Source organism: Podarcis liolepis (genome assembly GCF_965112155.1).
Source record: "Podarcis liolepis genome assembly, chromosome: 6".
Classification (NCBI taxonomy): Eukaryota; Metazoa; Chordata; class Lepidosauria; order Squamata; family Lacertidae; genus Podarcis; species Podarcis liolepis.
In genome coordinates, this window is record NC_139559.1 from 73,708,187 (window position 1) to 73,731,461 (window position 23,275).

A 23,275-nucleotide genomic window follows, 5' to 3' on the forward strand; every position below is an offset into this window, starting at 1 on the left:
TATTGCAGAAATATTTACATTTTTGAACATAAGCAAAGGCAGGGATTCCTACCTGTCCAGATTGGATGATACTGATGAGATTATATAACCTCAGAAATAATATCTTACTTTCCTCTTCCCTTCTCATCCCTTTCTCCCTTTTGTGTCATGCCAATTAGATTGTGAGCATGTTTGTGGTCTCTTTTCATCTCTGTATATCACTTATGAAAATGTCTGACCCAGCCCTCATGGTACATTCTTGTAGGTCTGAAATCTGACATGTCCTTCAATTTATTTTTTTAAAGTGACTAAAAGCAGCAAGATTCTTATGAATCAAAAACCAGAAATTCTTCAACAAAGGCATGAGCCAAAACCCACCAACAAATCGGACGGCTCTCCTAAGGAAAGAGTTGAAGTTGCAGCCTCCCGCATTGATATTGGCCTCAGTTCCTATGCCATTCCGACGTTTTGAAAGGCAGCAGTAGAGAATTCCTTCGCCCACCATGATCTGTTATGACAAAGGAAGGGTTCAAGGCAACGCTGGCAATTATGTAACCAGAGCATGATTTGATTAGAAGGACTCACATATAGTCATAAGAGACCAAACTTCATTTGTGCCTGTTAACATTGTTCCAAGAACATGGCAAGGTTAGATGTAATGCATTTTCACTGTCTTGAAAACTCATTGTTTTGCAAGGGAGATATTTTGATCTGTTGGGATAGGGACAGTGGTTGATCTTGGATATGTTCCATCTCTCTAACAATGGCATGCTTTAGGGCTTCTTGGATTGATTATATGACTATATTAATAAACACAATTAGAACATCTGCACCCACACCATCCTCTTCAAAAGAGCCCCGATATCTGTATTTTTGTTTCACATCAACACTCCCAGGTAGTTAGCTTAAGATACTAACATACAATGTGATGCCCAAGGACACTAAATTAAACTCATCGCTGGATGGAGAATTCACATTTTGAAATGCCTTGTTTTGACACTGCCATCAGGGCTGAGCTGTAATAACTTGCCCTGCTCAGTGACCAAACATGGAAGGAAGGAGACAAAAACACAAGGCTGGGTGAATTGGGCCACAGTTATTTTAACGCAACCAACCTGCAGAGGGGAACAATGGTGAGACATACTCCCTACTCATAACAAACTGCGGGTGAGCCAACCTGCCAAAGGTGAGGGGTACCACTTCATCTAACCTGTCCCTTAAGCCCCACCCTTCAGGTGAATAAAGAGGCCCCCAGGATTATAGGTTGATGTTACACATTGGCCCCAAAAGTGTCCCTTACCATGCCAGTGAGTCCCACAGCCCTGAAGGCGAGTCTCAGAACTACAACCTTAACTGTCTGATAACCTCTGGAAACCTACCTGCCAAAGTTTAACCAATTTAACCACCAGTTTAACCTATTTGTTGATTAATCTTTGTTCATTACACCTGCCAGCAAATCAGTACAGAATAGTGAAAAATAAAACCACCAAGGCCAATCAACTGTTGACTCCCCTCCCAATTTGGCCCTAAATGGTGACCAGCAATGCCTGTACTGAATAAAGGATGGGAGGATGGGTAGAATGAACATGCTGAAGCCAGGCCAGGCCTAAATAGCCCTGCATTGGCCCTATCCCCAGCACTGGGGCTGTGTGTGGGACACCATTTTGCCTATATAAGCAACAGCACTCACATAAACACTGGCAATAGAAGGCATGGTTTCGGGGCCATTCTAGATTTAACATCCTTTAAGCCAGGCATGGCCAAACATGGCCCTCCAGCTGTTTTGGGACTACAATTCCCATCATCCCTGACCATTGGTCCTGTTAGCTAGGGATGATGGGAGTTGTAGTCCCAAAACAGCTGGAGGGCCGAGTTTGGCCATGCCTGCTTTAAGCTGACTGAATGGCTTGTGAGTATAAAAATCAACAACACTCTACAGTTGTCCCTGTTAAGCAAAAATCGCAACAAGCTGTTCATGCACTGAGGGAAGAATTCAGTAGTGCTCTTTTAGATTATATCCTACCCAAAGCCTGAAACGACCACAAGATCAATGCACAGGAACCTATGTTCGTTCTTAATCTCTCTTGCACCTACTGGAATGTAATAGTTCTCTTCAGTTCTTCATGGACTGTTAAAAACAACAACAACCAACCACAAACCCACAACCTTAGGGTTGGTACGCATTTGTCTGTTCAACTCTTGATGAAAGTAAATTCATCCAGGGTGTAAATTGAGCTATCGGAGATTTAGCAGCACAGACACACAATGGCATTCAAAATGCAAAACCTTTCCATACGTTTACTTGCCTGTCGTCAAGGAATGTACATGCATGAATATACATTTAATGCTCACTCTTTTGTTGTTATAATAAAAAAATTCCTTCCTTCCAGTAGCACCTTAAAGACCAACTGTCAGGGGTTTAGGAGCAGAGGCACGGGCAAGGGAGGAAACAGAGAGCGAAGGGGAGGAGGCAGAAGAAAATATGAGTGATGACGACGACCCGAGATCTCCTAGTCTTTCCAGTGAATCAGAGGATTCACAGAAAGGAGCACCAGTGGCCAGGGCAAGGGGGGAGTCTAGGGGGGCACCCCAGGAAGATAGAGCCAGAGGGGACTCAGGGGGGAGCAGCTGGAAATCGGGACCAGCGTCACCGCCAGGAAGCAGGGAAGAGGAAGGGAGCCAGGGGGGAAGCGCTGGCAGCTCACCACAGGAGGGAGGGCATGAGTCAGGAGTGGCCACACCTCCATCGGGGAGCGAAGAAACGGTTAAGAGGAAAGTGGAAGGTTGGGCGCGCGCGCCAAGTTCAAATGCAGAGGAAGGCGGCGCAGTAAGCAGCCCCGAAAGGGAACCAGGTCCTAAAGCCCGGCGCAAGGAGGCAGGAGGGTCCGGGTCAGCGTCAGAAGAATCCCGGAAGGAAGAAGCCCCGGGGGGTAGAGGGACCCAGAGGAGGACAGTCAGGCGGAAAAGGTGGAGCAAGGCTAGGATATTAAGTTGGTGCACACGGGGCGGAGACTCAGACGGAGCTTCGCCGATCTAGCTACTAGACGTAGAGTTGCGCGCAGCAGCGTGAGAATGGAAACTGTAATTCAATAAAGACTTTTACTTAATGATCGCTGGCTAGCGTGATCCTCTGTGAGCTAGGATCTTCAAGCAGCTCTGACACCAACTAAGTTAGTTCTTGGTATGAGCTTTCGTGTGCATGCACACTTCTTCAGATACACTGAAACAGAAGTTGCCAGATCCTTCTATAAGGATCTTTTGTTGTTGTGGGAGGAGGTATAACCATAAAGAAATGGATTCTAATTACCAATAATCAGGGTGACCCCCATGTATTTTAAGTATGAAGCAACGCGGGCGAGGTGTTATTTATTTACTTCATGTTGAAGCTTTAATTAAAAGCTGTGGAAACCCATGACTGCTGATGCAGCAGACTTCCTGCTGCGTGGTGAGCGGAGAGTTCAGTGGTCTGACGTTGTTGCTAGCCCAATAACCTTCTCCCTGCTGCACTGTGTATCTTAATGGGCTTTTCTTATTTCCCCTACAGCAAAATAAGGGCAGCGGAGGTTGTATAATTCCTCAAGAATGTAGATGGCGAAAGGGACCTAGGGGATTCTATAAGCTGAGAGCTACTGTCAAAAACAGCTTCTGAAAACATGATCTGTCTCCACACAGCCATTATGAAGGTGTCAATTCGACCAAGAGCAACTGATGGGGATTCTTAAATTTGCGTTTTGTTTAACATTGCTCTCTAAAGCTCCATCAGAGCAAATGGCAATCTGCGGGAAACCCACTCTGATGTTTGCTCCGATTCTGGTTTAAAGAGTGGGTTTTCACAGGGAAAGTTGGGGGCAACAAACAGACAAACCACCACACTCAGACACAGAACATTAAAGTGCAGTCCTCTGACTGGAAAGAGTGAGGCAAAAAGCAAGTGTGGATAAGCCCTGGGTGAGTAGTTTCTGAATTATTTAATCGTTATTGATTGCATTTATATCCTCCCTTTTTCTTCATGGGGCTCAAGGTGGCTTGCATGGTCCTCCTCATTTAATTCGCACAACAAGTCTGTGAGGCAGGTGAAGCTGAGAGTGAGTGATGGGCTCAAGATCACCCAGTGGGGATTCGAACCCTGGTCTCCCAGGTCCTAGTTTGACACTATAACTACTGCACCACGCTGCTCCTCTAATTAGGTGGATCACCTAATCTGGATGGGGTTGCACTCTTCCTGAAGAAAGAGGGGAGCAGTTTCCTCTATCTATCTATCTAATTATTTATTTATTATTATTATTATTATTATTATTATTATTATTATTATTATTATTATCATGCCACCCTTCACCCATAGATCTCAGAGCTAGTCACAGCATAAAAATACAAGATAAAAACACAAAATACATAATAAATACAAATACAAAACAACTACTCTCCCTGCCCACCACTACATCACTCTTGTATGCAGTTGTAACTGTGCGATTCAAACATTTGCTGATTTATTCAAGCATTCGCTGATGAAAACGTGAACCCTGCTCTTCTGCCGATGTAGTTTGAAAGGCTGTTAAGAGGGGTAAGTGGGATGTTCTGCAACTCACCGTAATGGCAGGTGCCGCAAAAGCCAAGCTGAGCAACATCAGGAAAGGAACAGCCTCTTGTGAAGGTTCGATGTATGGCATACTGAGACTCCTGTCATAGCAACTGAATCCAGAGTGAACTGGCTTGAAGACATCCGTCAGCTCAAGGAAATAGAGGCTAACCACAGAGGAGGCCAGTATGGGCAACTGGGAAGGAAGGAGGAAGACTTGTTAAAAGCAATGCATACATTTTTGGGGTCTCATCTGCAAGCCTATATAGCAACACGAGAAAACTTAAGACACAGAGTTGTGATGGCTTTGCAGCCGAAACAGGGCTAATCAGAGAGAGTTGCGTGCCAAGGCCCCGGGCCCCGCAGTTCCCTTAGATAATAAACACACAGACATGGATATTTTATGTTCATGGGATAAATTAGGCCACAACTTTATTGGTTAGATGTGAGCAGTTTGGCTAAGCATTGGGTGAAACCAGGCTATATTCTGACTCCTGCCCGTCTGCAAGGAGTCTCACTAAGGGTAAACCACCAGTAGGGGGAGCCCTATGACATACGTCAAATCGGGGCACCCGCGGAATCCCCGTTGGGGTCATGGCATGGCCCTAGCCCACGTCCAGGTTTCAGACATGATTCACACCCCCAGATCCCTTTAACAGGATACCCTTACTGCCCCCCGGCTGCATCACAATTGAGCCAGTGTGGTATAGTGGGTAAGAGCAGTGGACTCGTAATCTGGTGAACCGGGTTCGCTTCCCCGCTCCTCCACATGCAGCTGCTGGGTGACCTTGGGCCAGTCAGACTTCTCTGAAGTCTCTCAGCCCCACTCACCTCACAGAGTGTTTGTTGTGGAGGAGAAAGGGAAAGGAGATCGTTAGCCGCTTTGAGACTCCTTAAGGGGAGTGAAAGGCGGGATATCAAGTCCAAACTCTTCTTCATCTTCTTCTTCTTAAACAGCCAGCGGCCATGCCCCCAGCTGCACTGATTGGCTAGCTGGGGGTGTGACATGGCCGGGCACCAGCATGACATGCGCAGCATCCCTCTACCCTCTGGCTGGATCACTAAGGATCCCGGATGCCTGGCCACAACACTGCCCACCGGTGAAGGTGAGTGGGCTTAGCAGCATACAGTGATACCTTGGGTTAAGTACTTAATTCGTTCCGGAGGCCTGTTCTTAACCTGAAACTGTTCTTAACCTGAAGCACCACTTTAGCCAAGGGGACCTTCCCTCTGCCGGACGTGCCGCCGGAGCACGATTTCTGTTCTCATCCTGAAGCAAAGTTCTTAACCCGAGGTAATATTTCTGGGTTAGCGGAGTCTGTAACCTGAAGCGTATGTAACCTGAAGCGTATGTAACCCAAGGTACCACTGTACTTGGTGAAAGCCCAAGATCAGCATAAGCAGAAACATAATATTTAGCAGCAAAAGCATCCAAGGAGCAAACAACTCGCTCAGAGTTTGCTTCCACGATATTTGTGTACTTCTGAAACATAAAAGCACTGTCCCTCAGAGACTGAGTTTACGATTAGTATAAACGATAACTGAAGAAGCTTTAAAAATATTTAAAGCACAGAAACCTGATCATATATCAGTTTACATCTCTTAAATGTGTCTGATTGTATCTACACTCACAGCAGCCAAGCAGAGACCTAGCTGCTGCTGCTACTGCAGCCCCAGGGGCACATCACGTGCCTTTTCCTGAGGAGAGGCTGCAGTATGGGGAGGAGAAGGAAGTGGGAAAGTTCACGCTGGGTTAGCAGACTTTCTCTTGCACAAATTTGCAATGTAGCACCCTGATTGCTTTTTTCACACTTTCCTCTTGGTACCTATCTAGAGCAGCTAACCCCTAGACTGAGGGCCAGATCAACCCTCCAAGATCTCCAGTAAACACAGCACTGAGGTGGTCAGAGAGGTCTCACCTTCACCTCTCAGCTCAGAGCCCTGGTAGAGATGCAATTTGCTCCCTCTCTGCTCATCAGGCTGGCCATTTGATGCCTGGGAAGAGGCTGATAACTTACCGGTAAGTCTCTGCATCCAGTCTATACAATTCTCAGATCCCAAACCAAATTGGGCCGATATGGGCCACTCTGAGATTTGTCCAGGGTGGGTCGAAGAAGCACTAGATCACTCTGAGGCAGTTCAGGTCCACCTGCAGTGATCTGGGGCTGTCAAAAGGGTGGTGGTGGTCAGGTAGTGAGGAGGAGACAATACAGGCAGAGATGTTGCCTGCACCATCTCTTTCTTCTTTTCTCTCCTCGCCACCAATCACATCTTAAATTAGAGTTTAAAGCACTGATTCAATGTGGTCAGAAGGGGGAGAGAGCAGATGATGCCTGTATAGTCTCCCACCAATGCCACAGGACACATTTAATCGGGGTTTAAAACCTTGATTTTTAAATAGGGCCTATATATGTCTGTGAGGGACGCGGGTGGCGCTGTGGGTTAAACCACAGAGCCTAGGGCTTGCCGATCCGAAGGCTGGCGGTTCGAATCCGCATGACGGGGTGAGCTCCCGTTGCTCGGTCCCTGCTCCTGCCAACCTAGCAGTTCAAAAGCACGTGCAAGTAGATAAATAGGTACCACTCCAGCAGGAAGGTAAATGGCATTTCCGTGCGCTGCTCTGGTTCACCAGAAGCGGCTTAGTCATGCTGGCCACGTGACCCGGAAGCTGTACGCCGGCTCCCTAGGCCAATAAAGTGAGATGAGCGCCACAACCCCAGAGTCGGCCATGACTGGACCTAATGGTCAGGGGTCCCTTTACCTTTTATCTATATATGTCCCTCCCATTTGGTCTGGGTCCTGAGTTGGGTCCTGGTTTGTCCAGGTTGGACTGTGGCCTGATCTTGATCATCAAACTGGACCCCAAACAGAATTGGGGGTACCTTCCACAGCCCAGGTAATAACCCCCCCTCCAGGTCTTCAGCACAGATCAGCTGTAGAAGGTGGGGGCTGCATGCCTATTCTTATTTTGATTATTTATTAATTTTTTATACCGTCCTATGCCCACACACCTCAGGGAGGTTCGCAACATAAAATCCCAATATAGAAACACAAGATACATAATCAAAACAAAAACAAGGACAACCTAATTATTCCCCTCCTCCCCAACACGGTTTAAAAGGGCATCGGATGACAATCAGCCAAAGGCCTGTTCAGAAAGGAATGTTTTTGTCTGGAGCTTAAAGGTGCATAATGCCTATGTGCCACACTCACTGCTGCCATGTGGTCTCAGAGGCTTGGCCCGAGTGCGAATTCAGCCCTCAGGCCAAAAGAGTTTTGCCACCACTTGTATGTAATAAGACTTTTAAAGAAGAAAAAAGCCAAGGGAAAACCATGTATGTTTTTAAAGGAGAAGTTGCAGGTGGCTATTTGAACTTATGAATATTTATTGAGTGTGCTGCTTTGAACAGCAGGAGCATTGCAATTACAGGTATTAACTTCAAACACCTTGAGCATGTCCGATGTAATTAGATGGCATAATGCTCATTGCCTTAACTTCTGGACTCAAATTGGAATTTCAAAGGCAAACAGATACAAAAGAGAGAAGGGGCCTAATATCAGCAACTTTAGCTGGTTGGTGGAGAGCTAGCTTCCACAATTAACCCTTGCTTGAAATTTACAGTGGGGGAAAAATAAGTGAAGCTTTAGTACAGTGGGTTTATGGGAGATACTTCTAAGTATTCAGTGACAAAACTAAGTTTGGGATCCTAATTTTCTGGAAATGCATTGTGCAGGAAACAGTAGCCCTTGATTTCAGGAGAATAGGCGGTGAATATGATCAGTATAATTAATAAGCTTGTTTAACCTCAAAATTGCTTGAGTTCTTTTTAGTATCGCACAAGTGCCGTAATAATAAAAAGGACAAACATCGCCATGTTAATCCTTAGGAAAGCATAGTGAAAAGACAACCACCAAATCAAAAGTATTCAACATGAGGAATTATTCTATGACCTCTTCAGATGCTGCTGCCAGGTATTAATCACTCTCCCAACACAATGAAATTGATTGGCAATGGACTGAGGACTGAAAAGAGGATATACCGTATTTTTCGCCCCATAGGACACACTTTCCCCCCTCCAAAAATGAAGGGGAAATGTGTGTGCGTCCTATGGGGTGAATGCAGGCTTTCGCTGAAGCCTGGAGAGCGAGAGGGGTCGGTGCGCACCGACCCCTCTCGCTCTCCAGGCTTCGCGGACCTCTCCGCAAGCAGCGGGAGCCCAGCGCTGGGCTCCCGCTGCTTGCGGAGAGTTGCCTGCATGCTGAAGCCTGCACGCGCTGAGCTCAGCGCGTCCAGGCTTCGCAGACCTCTCCGCAAGCAGAGGGAGCCAGTGCTGGGCTCCCATGGCTTGCAGAGAGCTGCCTGTTCTGGGGGCTGGGGGAAAAATAATCCCCCCCCTTATTCCCCCCCCAAAACACCTAGGTGCGCCTTATGGGACGGTGCATCCTATAGGGCGAAAAATACGGTACTTCACAAAATGCATACTTTTGTCTGTGGAATTTAAGATGACCACTCACATAGATGTAGCTTTCTAAATGGTTTAAATAAATCCAAGGACAGGTCAATGAACAGCAGTGAGTTCTGAAAGTAGGATTGATGGCTCCATGTTTTAAAGCAGTACACATCTGATTATTCCATACCTGGGGTCACCAGGGGGGTTGTGACTGCGTGCTTCTGACTTTCATTGGCCAATCTGTCTGTCTGCTGTTGGAAACAAGAGTTCAAGGCTCCATGGATGTGAGGTGAACCTGGCAATTTAAGTGGTTCGGCCAGAAGCAGAATGTGATCAAGAGCACACAATTTTTACTTGCTTCCATGGTTTATCTACAGGGGTCAGCAAACTTTTTCAGCAGGGAGCCAGTCCACTGTCCCTTGTGGGGGGGTCGGACTATATTTTTTTGGGGAAAATGAGCAAATTCCTGTGCCTCACAAATAACCCAGAGATGCATTTTAAAGAAAAGGACACATCTACTCATGTAAAAGCACGCTGATTCCTGGACCATCCACAGGCCAGATTTAGAAGGCGATTGGGCCGTATCCGGCCCCCAAGCCTTTGTTTGCCTACCTATGGCTTATCACGACAGAAACAAGGGTAGCCTCACATGAAGGTCCTAAATCTACCCCATCCTCTTCCGGCCCAGGGAGTTCAGAAACATTTGCTTCTGCTTTTTAATTGATTGCAGCTTGTTCCATTGTTCAAATCCAACAAACTGTGGTTAAGCGTTGTTGTTGTTTAGTTGTTTAGTCATGTCCGACTCTTCATGACCCCATGGACCAGAGCACGCCAGGCACTCCTGTCTTCCACTGCCTCCCGCAGTTTGGTCAAACTCATGCTGGTAGCTTTGCGAACACTGTCCAACCATCTCATCCCCTTCTTTCCCAACATCAGGGTCTTTTCCAGGGAGTCTTCTCTTCTCATGAGGTGGCCAAAGTACTGGAGCTGCAGCTTCATGATCTGAAGTGAGCACTCAAGGCTGATTTCCTTCAGAATGGATAGGTTTGATCTTCTTGCAGTCCATGGGACACTCAAGAATCTCCTCCAGCACCATAATTCAAAAGCATCAATTCTTCGGTGATCAGCCTTCTTTATGGTCCAGCTCTCTGAGTTATTCAAGCCCCTTCGCCATGACAAGGCAGTGATCCATGAAGGAGTAGTTAAGCATAACTATGGTTTATTTTAAACTAGCCAGCTTCCAACTATGATTTATGATGCTGCCTTATTTCAACAAATCATAATTTAGGTTAGTGTTTGGGGACAACACTAAAATGTGCTTACTTGATCTCCTAGCAGCCACGCTGCAGGAGAAGCAGAAGTGAGCATTAAGATATCGAAACAGGCACAGAGCCCAAACTTTTAGAAATTCTCTGAGAAAAAAAAAAGTAAGCAAGAATTAATATCCTGAAGTTACAGGAGGGGAAGGACTTGTTGGAAGCGAATACACACACCTTTTGCGGAAATGCCCTGAAAAATACTCTGGAATTGTTCATGGTTCTGTTCAACCTGCCCTGTCTTACCCAGCTACCGCTGCAGTTCTTAATAGTGAGTGCAGTGAACTAATTAATAGAGTTTGTTGCAACACATACACAAGCCACCCACCATTTCTCCTCCTAATTTGATTGACAAAAATACATGCAAAATGATTGAGTAAAATATATTTATTTCAGAAACACTTGTGCTGCATTGCTTTTTTTAAAAAAAATATTGATATACATACAAAATACAGTAAAAGTAATAAGTGTAACCAATACAACCCTTTTAAATATGAGATAGTTGAATGCTATATTGTATTCTCAGTTGCTTTCAGGTTTTCCTCCCTACTGCATCATTGTTTTATTTTTTCAGTCTCTGCATGCTTTTCTATTGCATTGCTTGCTTGTGCTCTCTCCCGGTCTCTCTCTTTCTCTCTCTCAGAAGGCCATAAAGGAAATGCAAAAGAAACAAACAAAAGCTCTCCAATGTAGGAAACACTACCTGTTGCTTCTCTGGTTATCAGAACATGCTGAAAGCTACAAGGAAATCTGGCCTTCAAAGAAAGAGCTCTGAGCATGCTCAAAACAGATCTATCATTCTGATAGGTTATCACATGGTGCAGGAATGCATTAAACAACTTCCCTGTACAAGGCTGCCTTCAGATGTCTTCTATAGGTTGTATAGTTATTTATCTCCTTGACTCAGAGGTCACAGAACTCTATACCCTCCAACATTTCCAATGAAAACAGGGACCTCCTAAGGGAAAGCAGGACATTCCGAGATCAAATCAGAAACTGGGGCGGCTTGTGTAAATCCGGAACTGTCTCTGGAAAATAGGGACACTTGGAGGGTTTGCTAACCTGATCTGAGGCTGCTGGATTGTCCTAAACAACAGAGAGGGGTTGGAACCTGCCCAGGGAGGGAGGGGAGAAAATTGAAGGTCTAACCAGTGCCAGTGTGGTGTAGTGGTTAAGAGCGGTAGTCACGTAATCTGGGGAACCGGGTTCACGTCTCCGCTCCTCCACATGCAGCTGCTGGGTGACCTTGGGCTAGTCACACTTCTTTGAAGTCTCTCAGCCCCACTCACCTCACAGAGTGTTTGTTGTGGGGGAGGAAGGGAAAGGAGATTGTTAGCCGCTTTGAGACTCCTGAAGGGGAGTGAAAGGTGGGATATCAAATCCAAACTCTTCTTCTTCTTCTCTTCTTAACAGCAAAGAGTGTAAGTGCTGTGTGTTCTGGATCTAACCGAAGCCTCAACGAACTAAAATTCCTGGTGGCTGCTTCTCTCACATTGGACATACTTAGAAGAAGAGAGTATAACTGCCAAACATGTAGCCAATTTAGGCCCAGATCTTGTACAGCAGCCATCAGATGCTGTTCTGATAAAGGGAATTTTTTTGAACATAGCAAAGGGCAGGGCTAGTGCCTTTCCTTCACTAAGTGACACTCCAGAACACACATCTTCTCTAAATGAAATGAAATGAGTCAAATCCACATGTAACCTAACGGTTGACAGGAAGCTCCCGTCCAATTCAGTCAGTTGCTGGTCTGTAAGCTGCAGTTACAGAGATACCTCCTTCCCTTGTCGCCTGTTCCCTGTCTGTTCCCTGCCTCTTCCACCAGCAACTCCAGATGCAAAGTGTCTCTGAGCAAGTACGTTCCATAGATGGGTAAGAACTCATCTTTGGGCTTCTATGCTACATCCTTATTTATTACTTATATAGTGACATGGTGCTTTACACAGTACAAGACAGCAGACGCCAGCCCCTAAAGTTTACCATCTGACACAGGAGAAAGAGAGGAAGATAGGGAGAGGAAAGTGGAGGTAGAAATGAATAAAAAATAAGGCACAATTCCACCATCATACCAATTGCACACACTGAAGTTTAACTTATGTGTTTTATATGATGGATAGCATGTTATGGAAAAGCCAGTTTGGGGAATAAGGCACTCTTTGCATGCTCAGAGACACTTGAAACAGCATGTCTGTCAGTCAGTCTTACTCAGTGGTCAAGCATTTGGGGGACTGCCGCATACAGCTTTTAAAAGAGGAAGATGTTGCTTAGATAGGCTTTTAAATGTCCACTGCTTTAGAAGCTTTGAAACGCCGCAATTTAAAAATCACAGATAGAGTTGATGCAGGTATGGTAGCAACCACAACCTTCAGATTTGCTTCTGGAATTCCCCTGTGTCCCATGGTGTTGAGCGTAGAGGAACGCAATGCTGCTCACCTGTGATATTGGCACTGCAAGAGTTAATTATATAATTTATCTCCTTGCTTTCCACCTCCCCCTTTGTATCTCATCAAATAATCTGTGTCCTTGTAACTTTCCCTGCAACATGTGAGGACTAAATCCCACTCCATCTGGAGGATAAAAAAACCAGACTTCTGCATAATTCCTCCCCCCCCCCTTTTCTAATATGACATAATGCAATAACAAAGGAACAACTTGCTATTTGCAGGATAATGAACGATCGAAACAGGGTTTGTTCCCTTAACGCTGTATCCATTTTAAAACAAAGGAATCACGTTCTTTTTCTTTTTGATGCACACACACACACCAAAGCACAGTCGCCACAGCTTTGCATATATGTGCATGCGCAGCCCACATTCATTAATGGGGTGCGCATGCATCGATGAGCCAAATATTTCAGCGGGAAGCAACGGAGCAGACGAATAGCACTGCCTATAGAAGAGTTTACAAATAGTGTCCATGGGACTCTGATAATTAATAGGCTTGGGGCTCTTTCCTATAACTTCAATGGGTTTCCTGACATTCAGTGGGTTTTCACATCTGATCCTGTGCACAGGAAGTAAAAGAAAGAAAAAGGGAAACTCATACTTATCAGTGGCATATAGTCAAGTGTTTGCCTTGTTTATATGATTGGATAGGTTTCAATGTTTGCCATTTTTCTCTAGACCTGTCAGTATAAAGTGTTATGGTGGTACTCTCAGGGGCATAAGTATGTCAGAGACTAATGAAGAGAGCATCTCAGTCAGATGGCTTTCAATGGGGGGCGGTTGACAAATGCAAGGTGTGTAAGGCTATCATGGGCTAGTACTAGTCCAGGTTCAAAGATCAAAGAATCATAGAATGGTAGAGTTGGAAGGGACCCTGGGGATCATCTAGTCCAAACCACTGCAATGCAGGAATATGCAGCTGTCCCATATGGGGATCAAACCTGCAACCTTGGCATTACCAGCACAGTGCTCTAACCAACTGAGCTATCCTATCAGGGATAGAATAACTCTGAATCCCAATTCCTGTGGAACCACAGCAGGAGAGGACAGTTGCTATCATGCCCTGCTTGTGGCCTTCCCAAGAGACATCCCATTGTGGGAATCAAGATGTTGTGCTAGATTAGCCTTTGGTCTGATCCAGTAGGCATCTTCTTTATGGTTGAATAGCATTTCCCTTTTCTCAAGGAACCCTTCGAACCATCGTTCCCTGAAGGGTCCCGGGGGTCTGGTACAGAATCATTTGCCTCGTGAGTAACCTAGGATCCCCAAAAATCTTGTTATGTCCATTAAACTGGCCAATATAGATCTATAGTGTGGGGGGTGTCCTAAGACTGTACAGTGGTACCTCGGGTTACATACGCTTCAGGTTACAGACTCTGCTAACCCAGAAATAGTGCTTCAGGTTCAGAACTTTGCTTCAGGATGAGAACAGAAATTGTGCTCCGGCAGTGCGGCAGCAGCAGGAGGCCCCATTAGCTAAAGTGGTGCTTCACGTTAAGAAGAGTTTCAGGTTAAGTACAGACCTCCAGAACGAATTAAGTACTTAACCCGAGGTACCACTGTATCACAGTGCCAAGAGGCACTGCATGACCCTCTAGTGAGAGTTTCCGGGCCAAGGGTATAAAATCATTGGCCACAATCCTGCACAAGGCTAGCTGTACTTCACTCCCCATTGATTTCATTGGAAGCTTCTCAGTAAATTTAATGAAGCTGGCTTGGATGCTCAATTTGCAAGACAGAGAGTAATGCGGCAGGGCATGGCCTGAGTTGGGCATAAGTCCAGACACATTTATTTTCGCTGTCATGACTCAGCCTTGGAATTCGTGAAGTGAGACGTTAATCTATTTTCATGAGGTTGAGGGTTTCCCAAATCCTGCTACTACTTTTTCCAGGCGATGCAGCTTTTATTCTCCAGGAATATATTGCAGAACGTGCTAGTGCAGCTTCTTAAACAATACACGGTTGGACAGGCCAGTTTGTTTTAAATACTATTGTTCTGACAACCACAATTTGGCTTAGCTTGTTCTTTGACGAGTGACATGTTTTTCCACTTTATGATCATTACCTTAAACCCACTTAGCCCAACTGCTTCTCACTATGGATCCTGAGGATGTCCACTCTGCTCGGTTACATCATTCCTCCTTCCCAACTCTAAGCAATGCAGAGAGCAAGGCCAGCTCCAGACAGGTAGGGATGCTTATGAAGCAGGTGTGCAGCTCTGGGGGTTCCTGACTTAATGCAATTGTGCCTTTGCATGTGGATACATGGACCTGAACCCTCGCTTAAGTGGCAGGCCCACTGTAATCCATTGCTAGACACACAAAGCTATCGTCTTCCTTCTGCAAAATGTACACAACAAAGTTACTTCATGTCCTTTGGAGAGCACATTTCCTTGGTCCACACTGGTGTGCAGGAGAAGCAGAACTGCGTGTCATCAGCATACTGCTGACAACGTACTCAAAACTCCGGATGACCCCACTCAGCGGCAGTGTTAGAAACTGAGATATGAAAGCTAGGAGCTGAGTGGCACGTTAAACCGAGGTTATAGGCGCCACAATGGAGTGTTTAGGTGAGCTCTTTTATAACAAGAATGCAAAGCTGAAAATGAATGAACTGCAGCTAAAATCTTATGTTCATTTTTCACATGTGTCAGGGGTTCAGAGACAGAGGCACAGGTGAGGGAGGAGACGGAGAGCGATGAGGGAGAATCCCAGGACAGTGAGGAAGAGGATGACAATGACTTGAGGTCTTCTATGAGTCTCTCAAGTGAATCGGAGGATTCCCAGGAGGGGGCGCCCCTAGTCAGGACAAGGGGGGTCACAGGGGGGACCTGCCAGGAGCAGGGAAGCAGCAGGGAAACCCCGAGTGGGAGTGGGAGATCGGGGCCAGCTTCCCAGCAGGAACGAAGGGAAGAGAGAGGAGTTCCCAGTGTGACACACGGAGCGGAGCAGGAAGGAGACAGGGGAAGGAGATCGGGGCAGGACGTCCTGCCGGAAGAGGCGGAGAGTAGTACAGGGAGTAGTGTAAGTGTCAAGAGGAAGGTCAGGGGGAGCGAACGCGCGCCAAGTTCAAATGTGGAGGCGCGCGGAAATGGAGAAAGCCCGGAGGAGGAGCCTAGCCCCAAAGCACGAAGGAGGGGGGAACAGGCATCTGAGGAATCCGCTTCAGGAGAGAGCAGGAGGGAAGGAACCCAGGGGGGCAGAAAGACCCTGCGGAAAAGGAAAGACAGGAAGAGGTGGTCTAGCACAAGCCTCTTAAGTTGGTGTAGAGGCGGGACCGACTCAGAGGGGACTTCAAATGTCTGATGTTAAGAGACGCGGGGCTGCGCGCCTCGGTTGTGGAACCAATAATGAACTGCAATAAACATCCTTGTATATAAGAAGAGCTTGGCGTTGGTCTTTTGTGAGCTGAGACCTGAGGCAGCCACTGACAACATGGCTTAGTCCTCATCTGAAGACTGCAAAAAACAAAGCCATACTTCCCCTGCCTGCCCCCCTAATATTATTATGAGGGTCCCTTCTCCAGTCTTCAGAGAGTGGATGGAAGTGAGGAGGCAGAAAAAGGTCGTCCTTTTCTTCCAGCAGTAGCAGTTTTAAACTGAAATCTTGGGCTCAGTACTGTGCCCACAGCTCAGAAACTGCTTGCATTAATGAAACTCCCCATCGCAAAACGCACCTAGAACAATGGGAGTTTTGAACGCTGCTCAGCGGTTTCATGTAGATGTTAAATAGCATAGGGGATAAAACTGAACTCTGAAGAACTCCACTCCTATGGGACTGCCTCTCCTGGTATGCCCCGCAGAAGACCTTAAGGTCCACAAATGACAACACTTTGGAGGTCCCAAGTCGCAAGGGGGTTAGATTGGTCTCAACTAGGGCCAGGGCCTTTTCAGTACTGGCCCCAACTTGGTGGAATGCTCTGTCACAAGAGACTAGGGTCCTGCGGGACTTGACATCTTTCTGCAGGGCCTGCAAGACAGAGCTGTTCCGCCTACCCTTTGGTTTGGACTCAGTCAGACCCTTATGTTTCCCTCTCCTTGTGGTTTTGATCTATGAGCTACTTTATAAAATGAGGCTGCATTTTAAATTGCATTCTAACCTGTATTTTAAATTGCCCCCCCCCATTGTGTTCTTACTGTAATTTTACTGGTGTTAGCCGCCCTGAGCCTGGCTCTGGCTGGGGAGGGTGGGGGTATAAATAAAATTTATTAATTATTATTATTATTATTATTATTATTATTATTATGTAGTGTAGTTTCACCCTGGGCCAACAGGGGGATACTGTATATAGTTTTCACTCAGGTCTGTAGATAGTTTTCACTCAGGTCCGCGCCAGTTATTTTAGGCGGGAACTCTGGGCTGTTGTGGTTACAATGTTGACAGCCGGCTGCCTATAAATACAGGCCGGCTGAGCTGTTCGCAGTCAGTTCTATTCCAGCTTACCATAATAAAGAGCTAGTTGAAGAAATCGCTGTGCCGGCTGCTATGTCAACCCACGACTTAACACTGGCGACGAAGGTGGGATGGATGGACATCAGAGCACAGCCAGATGCGGCCAGCCTCTGAACTGAGCTGAATCACTGAGCTGAATCACAGAGCGAAATCACTGAGCGAAATCACTGGGCAGAACCAATTCAGAGCTGACTGTTCTGGCTAGAGCACTGTGTTCCATCCATCGCCCTTCACGCCGGCATCGGAATCATGGCTTCACTTGTGCCTCTACCGCCGTTTGCGCCAGCCTCTGAATCATGGGACTCCTACCTCGCTCGGTTCGACTGCTACCTCCAAGCCAACGAGCTGACAGCAGTATCAAAGGATCGGAAGCGGGGCCTATTCCTCAGCCTCTGTGGGCCTGAGGTGTTTGAGACGGCCCGAGCGTTGGTTGCGCCTGAAGCAGTCCAGGCAACACCATGGGACACGATCCAAGAGAAGCTCCGCAACCACTACGCACCAAAGCCGTCCAAGATTGCTGCCCGCCATGCGTTCTACCACCGGAACCAGGCAGAGGGGGAGTCAATCAACAACTACACCACCGCCCTGCATCAGGCTGCAATGCACTGTGAGTTCCGAGACTTAGACGATGCCCTGATGGATCGAATCGTCTGCGGGGTCCGGGACATCCATCTGCAACGGCGTCTCCTAGCCAAGCCAGACCTCACGCTACAGAAAGCCATTGAGGAGGCTGTGGCCTCAGAAGCTGCTGAACGCTCCGCCCAGGAGATCCGCAAGTCCAGCAGCCCGCATCTTGCTAGGGAGCCAGTTCCGGTGCATCATGAAGAGGCCAGCAGTGAGGAGGCATCCTCCAGTGAAGACGATGACGTGCACCAGACAAAGCGGGAGCGCAGGAAGTTCCAACAGAAGTCCAAGGGCCAACCGGAATGTGCTGGCTGCGGAGGCAACCATTCCCGTGCCAAGTGTCGATTCAGAGACGCCATCTGTAGGAAGTGTTCCAGAAGGGGCCACATCGCTAAGGTCTGCCGATCGGCTCCGTCTGACACCCCCCCTTCATCGACTCGCAAGTCCAAGTCTTCACTCCAGTCTGCCAAGGAAAGTTGTTTCGCTCTCACCAACTGCCGCTGCCCGTCTGGAACCACGATTGGCCAAACCGACGCGCCTACGCGACGCAAGCTGAACGTCACGGTGCTCATTGAAGGAGCTCCATGTGACATGGAGATCGACACCGGGTCTGCCCTGTCCATCGTGTCATGGAGCACCATCAAAAGACTGGTACCCAGAGTGTCCAAAAGGCAACTCGACTCTCACCGCGTACACCTGAGAGACTACCAGGGAAACGACATTCCCGTGGTAGGCGTTGGCCGGTTCCGGATCGCCTTCAAGGATTTTTCGGGCCTGCTCCGGTTGGTGGTGGTCAAAGGTCAGCGGCCAAGCCTCCTAGGGCTAGACTGGTTTGATGCCCTCGGCCTGGAAGTCACCGGCATCAACTGCATCTCTAACGCAGAGACTGAGGGTCTGGTCAAAGACTTTGCCGAGGTTTTTGACGGCACCTTGGGCCAATATACAGGTACGCCCATCTCCTTTAGCCTTGATCCACAAGTCGCCCCCATCAAGCTAAAGCCACGCCGGGTTCCCTTTGCTCTCAAGGCTAAGGTGGACGAACAACTGGACAAACTGATCGCCCAAGGAGTTTTGGAGCCGGTTGACCACGCAAAGTGGGAAACCCCCATCGTCACGCCTGTCAAGCCAGATGGGTCGGTGAGAATCTGCGCTGACTACAAGTGCACGATCAACAAGGCACTTCAGCAGCACGCTTATCCGGTTCCTGTTGTCCAACACCTGCTGCATTCCCTGGGTGAGGGTAAGGTCTTCGCTAAGCTGGACCTTGCCCAAGCCTATCAACAACTGCCAGTCGATGATGCCACTGCTGAAGCCCAGACGATCGTCACCCACCGGGGGGCATTCCGTTGCCGCCGGTTGCAGTTCGGGGTGAGTGTGGCTCCTGGCATCTTCCAAAGCCTTATGGAGCGTCTCCTGCAAGGGCTTCCGGGCGTGGTACCATATTTTGATGACGTCTTGGTGTCTGCAGACTCACACCAGCAGCTGTTCGAGCGCCTCCGTGCCGTGCTGACTAGGTTCCAGGAGGCCGGGCTCAAGGTAAAGAGGGAGAAGTGCCAGATCGCCGTTCCACAGGTAGAGTTCCTGGGCTATCTTATCGATGCCTCCGGTCTTCATCCAACCACATCCAAGATCCGCGCTATCCAGCAGGCCCCCACTCCAAAGAACAAAACGGAGTTGCAGGCGTTCCTGGGGCTGCTGAACTTTTATAACATGTTCCTGCCCCACAAAGCCACAGTGGCTGAGCCTCTTCACCGACTCCTTAGCACTAAGACGCCTTGGGCCTGGGGTCATCGGGAGACGGCGGCCTTCAACGCGGTCAAGGCTCTCCTTTCTTCAGACAGTGTGCTGGTACAGTACAGTGAATCCAGGCCGCTGGTCCTTGCCTGCGACGCCTCACCTTTTGGCATCGGTGCTGTCCTTAGTCACCGTTTTCCAGATGGAAGAGAAGCACCGCTCACCTACTTTTCCAGGACACTATCTCCGACGGAACGGAATTACAGCCAGCTCGACAAGGAGGCATTGGCACTTGTGGCTGGAGTGAAGAGGTTCCATGAATACCTCTATGGCAGGACTTTTGACCTCATCACTGACCACAAGCCACTCCTGGGCCTCCTCGCGGTGATCGTCCAACTCCACCGGTCCTCTCACCACGCATGCTGCGATGGACTGTTTTCCTGGCTGCCTACCACTACCGGCTCATCCATCGCCCGGGGAAATCGATGGGCCATGCCGACGCCCTCAGCCGTTGCCCTCTTCCAGCATTTGTGGAAGACCCGGCTCCAGCTTCATCGCTCCTTCTGATTGAGGATCTTCCGGCAGCACCTGTATCGGCTGCCACTGTGGCCTCCGCATCTGCCCAGGATCGCACCATCAGCCGGGTGCTCAACTGGGTGTGGAGGGGGTGGCCACAAGGGCCCTTTGCATCGGAGTTCCAGCCCTTCGCAACCAGACAACATGAACTCTCAGCTCATCGCGGCTGTCTGCTGTGGGGAGACCGCGTCGTGATTCCCCAGGGACTCCGTCAGCGCGTCCTGGAGGCTCTGCACGTTGGCCACCCGGGAATTGTCAAAATGAAGGCGTTGGCTCGGTGTTACGTCTGGTGGCCTAATATGGACGATGCCATCACTGCCTGGGTGTCCGCCTGTCAAGCGTGCCAGGAGTCGAGGCCTGCACCACCGGCAGCTAAGGGACACACCTGGGAGACGCCAAAGACACCCTGGTCAAGGGTGCACATCGATCTGGCTGGCCCCTTTCACGGCCGGACCTTTATGGTAGTGGTGGACGCCTATTCCAAATGGCTGGAGGTCGCCCTGATGCCCTCCACCACTACCGAAGCTGTCATCCGGGTGCTGCGAGGCCTGTTTGCAACGCATGGGTGTCCTGATGTCCTTGTCTCTGACAACGGACCGCAGTTCACGTCAGGCACGTTTGAGCGGTATCTTTTGGGACGGGGCATCCGCCATGCCCTAACGGCACCTTTTCATCCATCCAGCAACGGGCAAGCGGAAAGAATGGTGCGCTCGACAAAAGAGGCACTGGCGCGCCTGGACCGGGGAGACTGGCATGAGCGGGTCGCCGAATACTTGTTCGTGCAACACATCACCCCTCATGCGGCCACAGGGAGGAGTCCTGCTGAACTGCTTATGGGCCGCCGCCTCAGGTCACCGCTCGACCGGCTACACCCAGACTTTGCCGTGGCTGAACCCCCAGGCTGTGCCAACGCACCACGGTCATTTGTCCCAGGAAACCAGGTCTTTGCCCGGAACTATGTGGGGGACATCCCTTGGGTGCCAGCCACAGTAGTGGGAGTCACTGGACCTCGCTCGTACCAGGTGGCACTCGAAGACGGACGCTTGTGGCGACGGCACATAGACCAGCTTAGGCGCAGGGTTGGGGACTTGGACACTACCGAGGTGCCCCCAACTGCGCTTGCGGCTCCAGAAGAGACACGTACAGATGGCGAGGCCCCACCTACACCTCCCTCGCAAACTGCCAGCGTGGAGCCGAACCAAGCCGTTTCAGAACAGACTCAGACCACTCCACTTGCGGAGGCTCCACTCACAGCAGCGGATCCAGGGGAGTTGGTTCCAACGCCACCTAGGGTCGCACCACAGCCTCAGCGAGAACTGTGTGGCCCTCCGGACTTGGCTACCAGTCCCCGGCGGTCTGGCAGAGTTTCCAAGCGCCCAACTCATTTAAAGGACTATGTTGTTGGACAGGTATCACTGTTGGTCTAAGTATGGGAAATGTAACCGATATGCTTTTGTGCCTAATTGAACCATTACGCGTAGTGCTGTATATAAGGAAACCATTACGATTGTAACTAACGCCTTATCTCGGTGGGGAGGGGTGTTATGTAGTGTAGTTTCACCCTGGGCCAACAGGGGATACTGTATATAGTTTTCACTCAGGTCTGTAGATAGTTTTCACTCAGGTCTGCGCCAGTTATTTTAGGCGGGAACTCTGGGCTGTTGTGGTTACAATGTTGACAGCCGGCTGCCTATAAATACAGGCCGGCTGAGCTGTTCGCAGTCAGTTCTATTCCAGCTTACCATAATAAAGAGCTAGTTGAAGAAATCGCTGTGCCGGCTGCTATGTCAACCCACGACTTAACAATTATTATTATTATTATTGGCTCCATGGGGCTGAAAAGCACTCCCCAAGCATCACCCTCTGGGAGAGACCATGCAAGGAGGACCGGAGCATTCACAAAGCAGTGCCACCTACCCCCAACTCAGACAGCCTCTCCAGAAGGATATCAAAAATATAAAAAAATGGTATCAAACGTCACTAAGAGGTTGAGGAGAATTAACAAGGTTATGTTTCCCATGTCTCTCTCTTATATAGAAGAAGAAGAAGAGTTTGGATTTGATATCCCGCTTTATCACTACCCGAAGGAGTCTCAAAGCGGCTAACATTCTCCTTTCCCTTCCTCCCCCACAACAAACACTCTGTGAGGTGAGTGGGGCTGAGAGACTTCACAAAAGTGTGACTGGCCCAAGGTCACCCAGCAGCTGCATGTGGAGGAGCAGGGAATCGAACCCGGTTCCCCAGATTACGAGTCCACTGCTCTTAACCACTACACCACACTGGGGGTGACCCAAGCAGTTTCTGTGCCAAAACCGGGCCTAATCCCCCATTGAAATGGATACAGAAAATCAGTTCCCTCCCACAGTTCACTTTACATCTGTGGGTGTTGCAGTGGATGTGTTAGACTGTTGTCTTGCCTCGGTAACAGACTCAATGGGAGCCAATAAACTGAAGCTCAATCCAGATAAGATTGAGGCATTGTTAGTGGGTGGTTCCCTAGACTGGATAGATGTGAGGTTGCCTACTCTTATAACAATAATACTTTTATTATTATTATTATTTATACCCTGCCCTTCCCAGTTCAAAAACCGGGCTCAGGGCAGCTAACACCAAATTTAAAACACTTAATTATAAGAGCAGCATAAAAGACAGTATAAAAACATGAATAACAATAAAATTCAAAAATCAATTTAGTGGAAATAAGCATTAGATAATCCCCAGGGCTAGCTGGCTGAATTGGTCCTACTTGGACCAGCGAAGAGGCCAGGGGAGAATTAGCTGTGGGGTCTCTGAGCGGGTGATCTTCATAAAAGGGTAGGGGGAAGGAAGAGAAGGGAAATAAAAGATCAGGCTGAATTCAAATTAAAGGCCAGGCAGAATAGCTCTGTCTTACAGGCCTGATGGAAGGAGGTTAAATCCTGAAGGGCCCTAGTCTCATGGGACAGAGCATTCCACCCTCCCTCTGAAGTGGTGGTTATGTAGCTTGGGAGTACTCCTGGATCCTTTGTGGTTGCTTGAGGCTCAGGTGGCCTCGGTGGTGCAGTTGCCTTCCATCAGTTTTGGCTGGTGGCCCAGCTGTGCCCTAATTTGGGAAAGGAATAGCCTAACTTCTGTTAACCTCTGG

General features: G+C 48.4%; 1 protein-coding gene across 1 annotated transcript in view; it reads right to left on the reverse strand.

Moving 5' to 3' along the window:
- The window catches only part of PLPPR4 (phospholipid phosphatase related 4), a 43,122-nt gene that overhangs the window by 11,081 nt on the left and 8,766 nt on the right, over nucleotides 1-23,275 (reverse strand). Inside the window, exons 2-3 of the mRNA XM_083511041.1 lie at nucleotides 4,566-4,751; nucleotides 358-487 (exon numbers count right to left, since the gene is read on the reverse strand). Coding sequence (XP_083367167.1) covers nucleotides 358-487; nucleotides 4,566-4,751 — 316 coding nt within the window. The remainder of the gene's footprint in view (nucleotides 1-357; nucleotides 488-4,565; nucleotides 4,752-23,275) is intronic.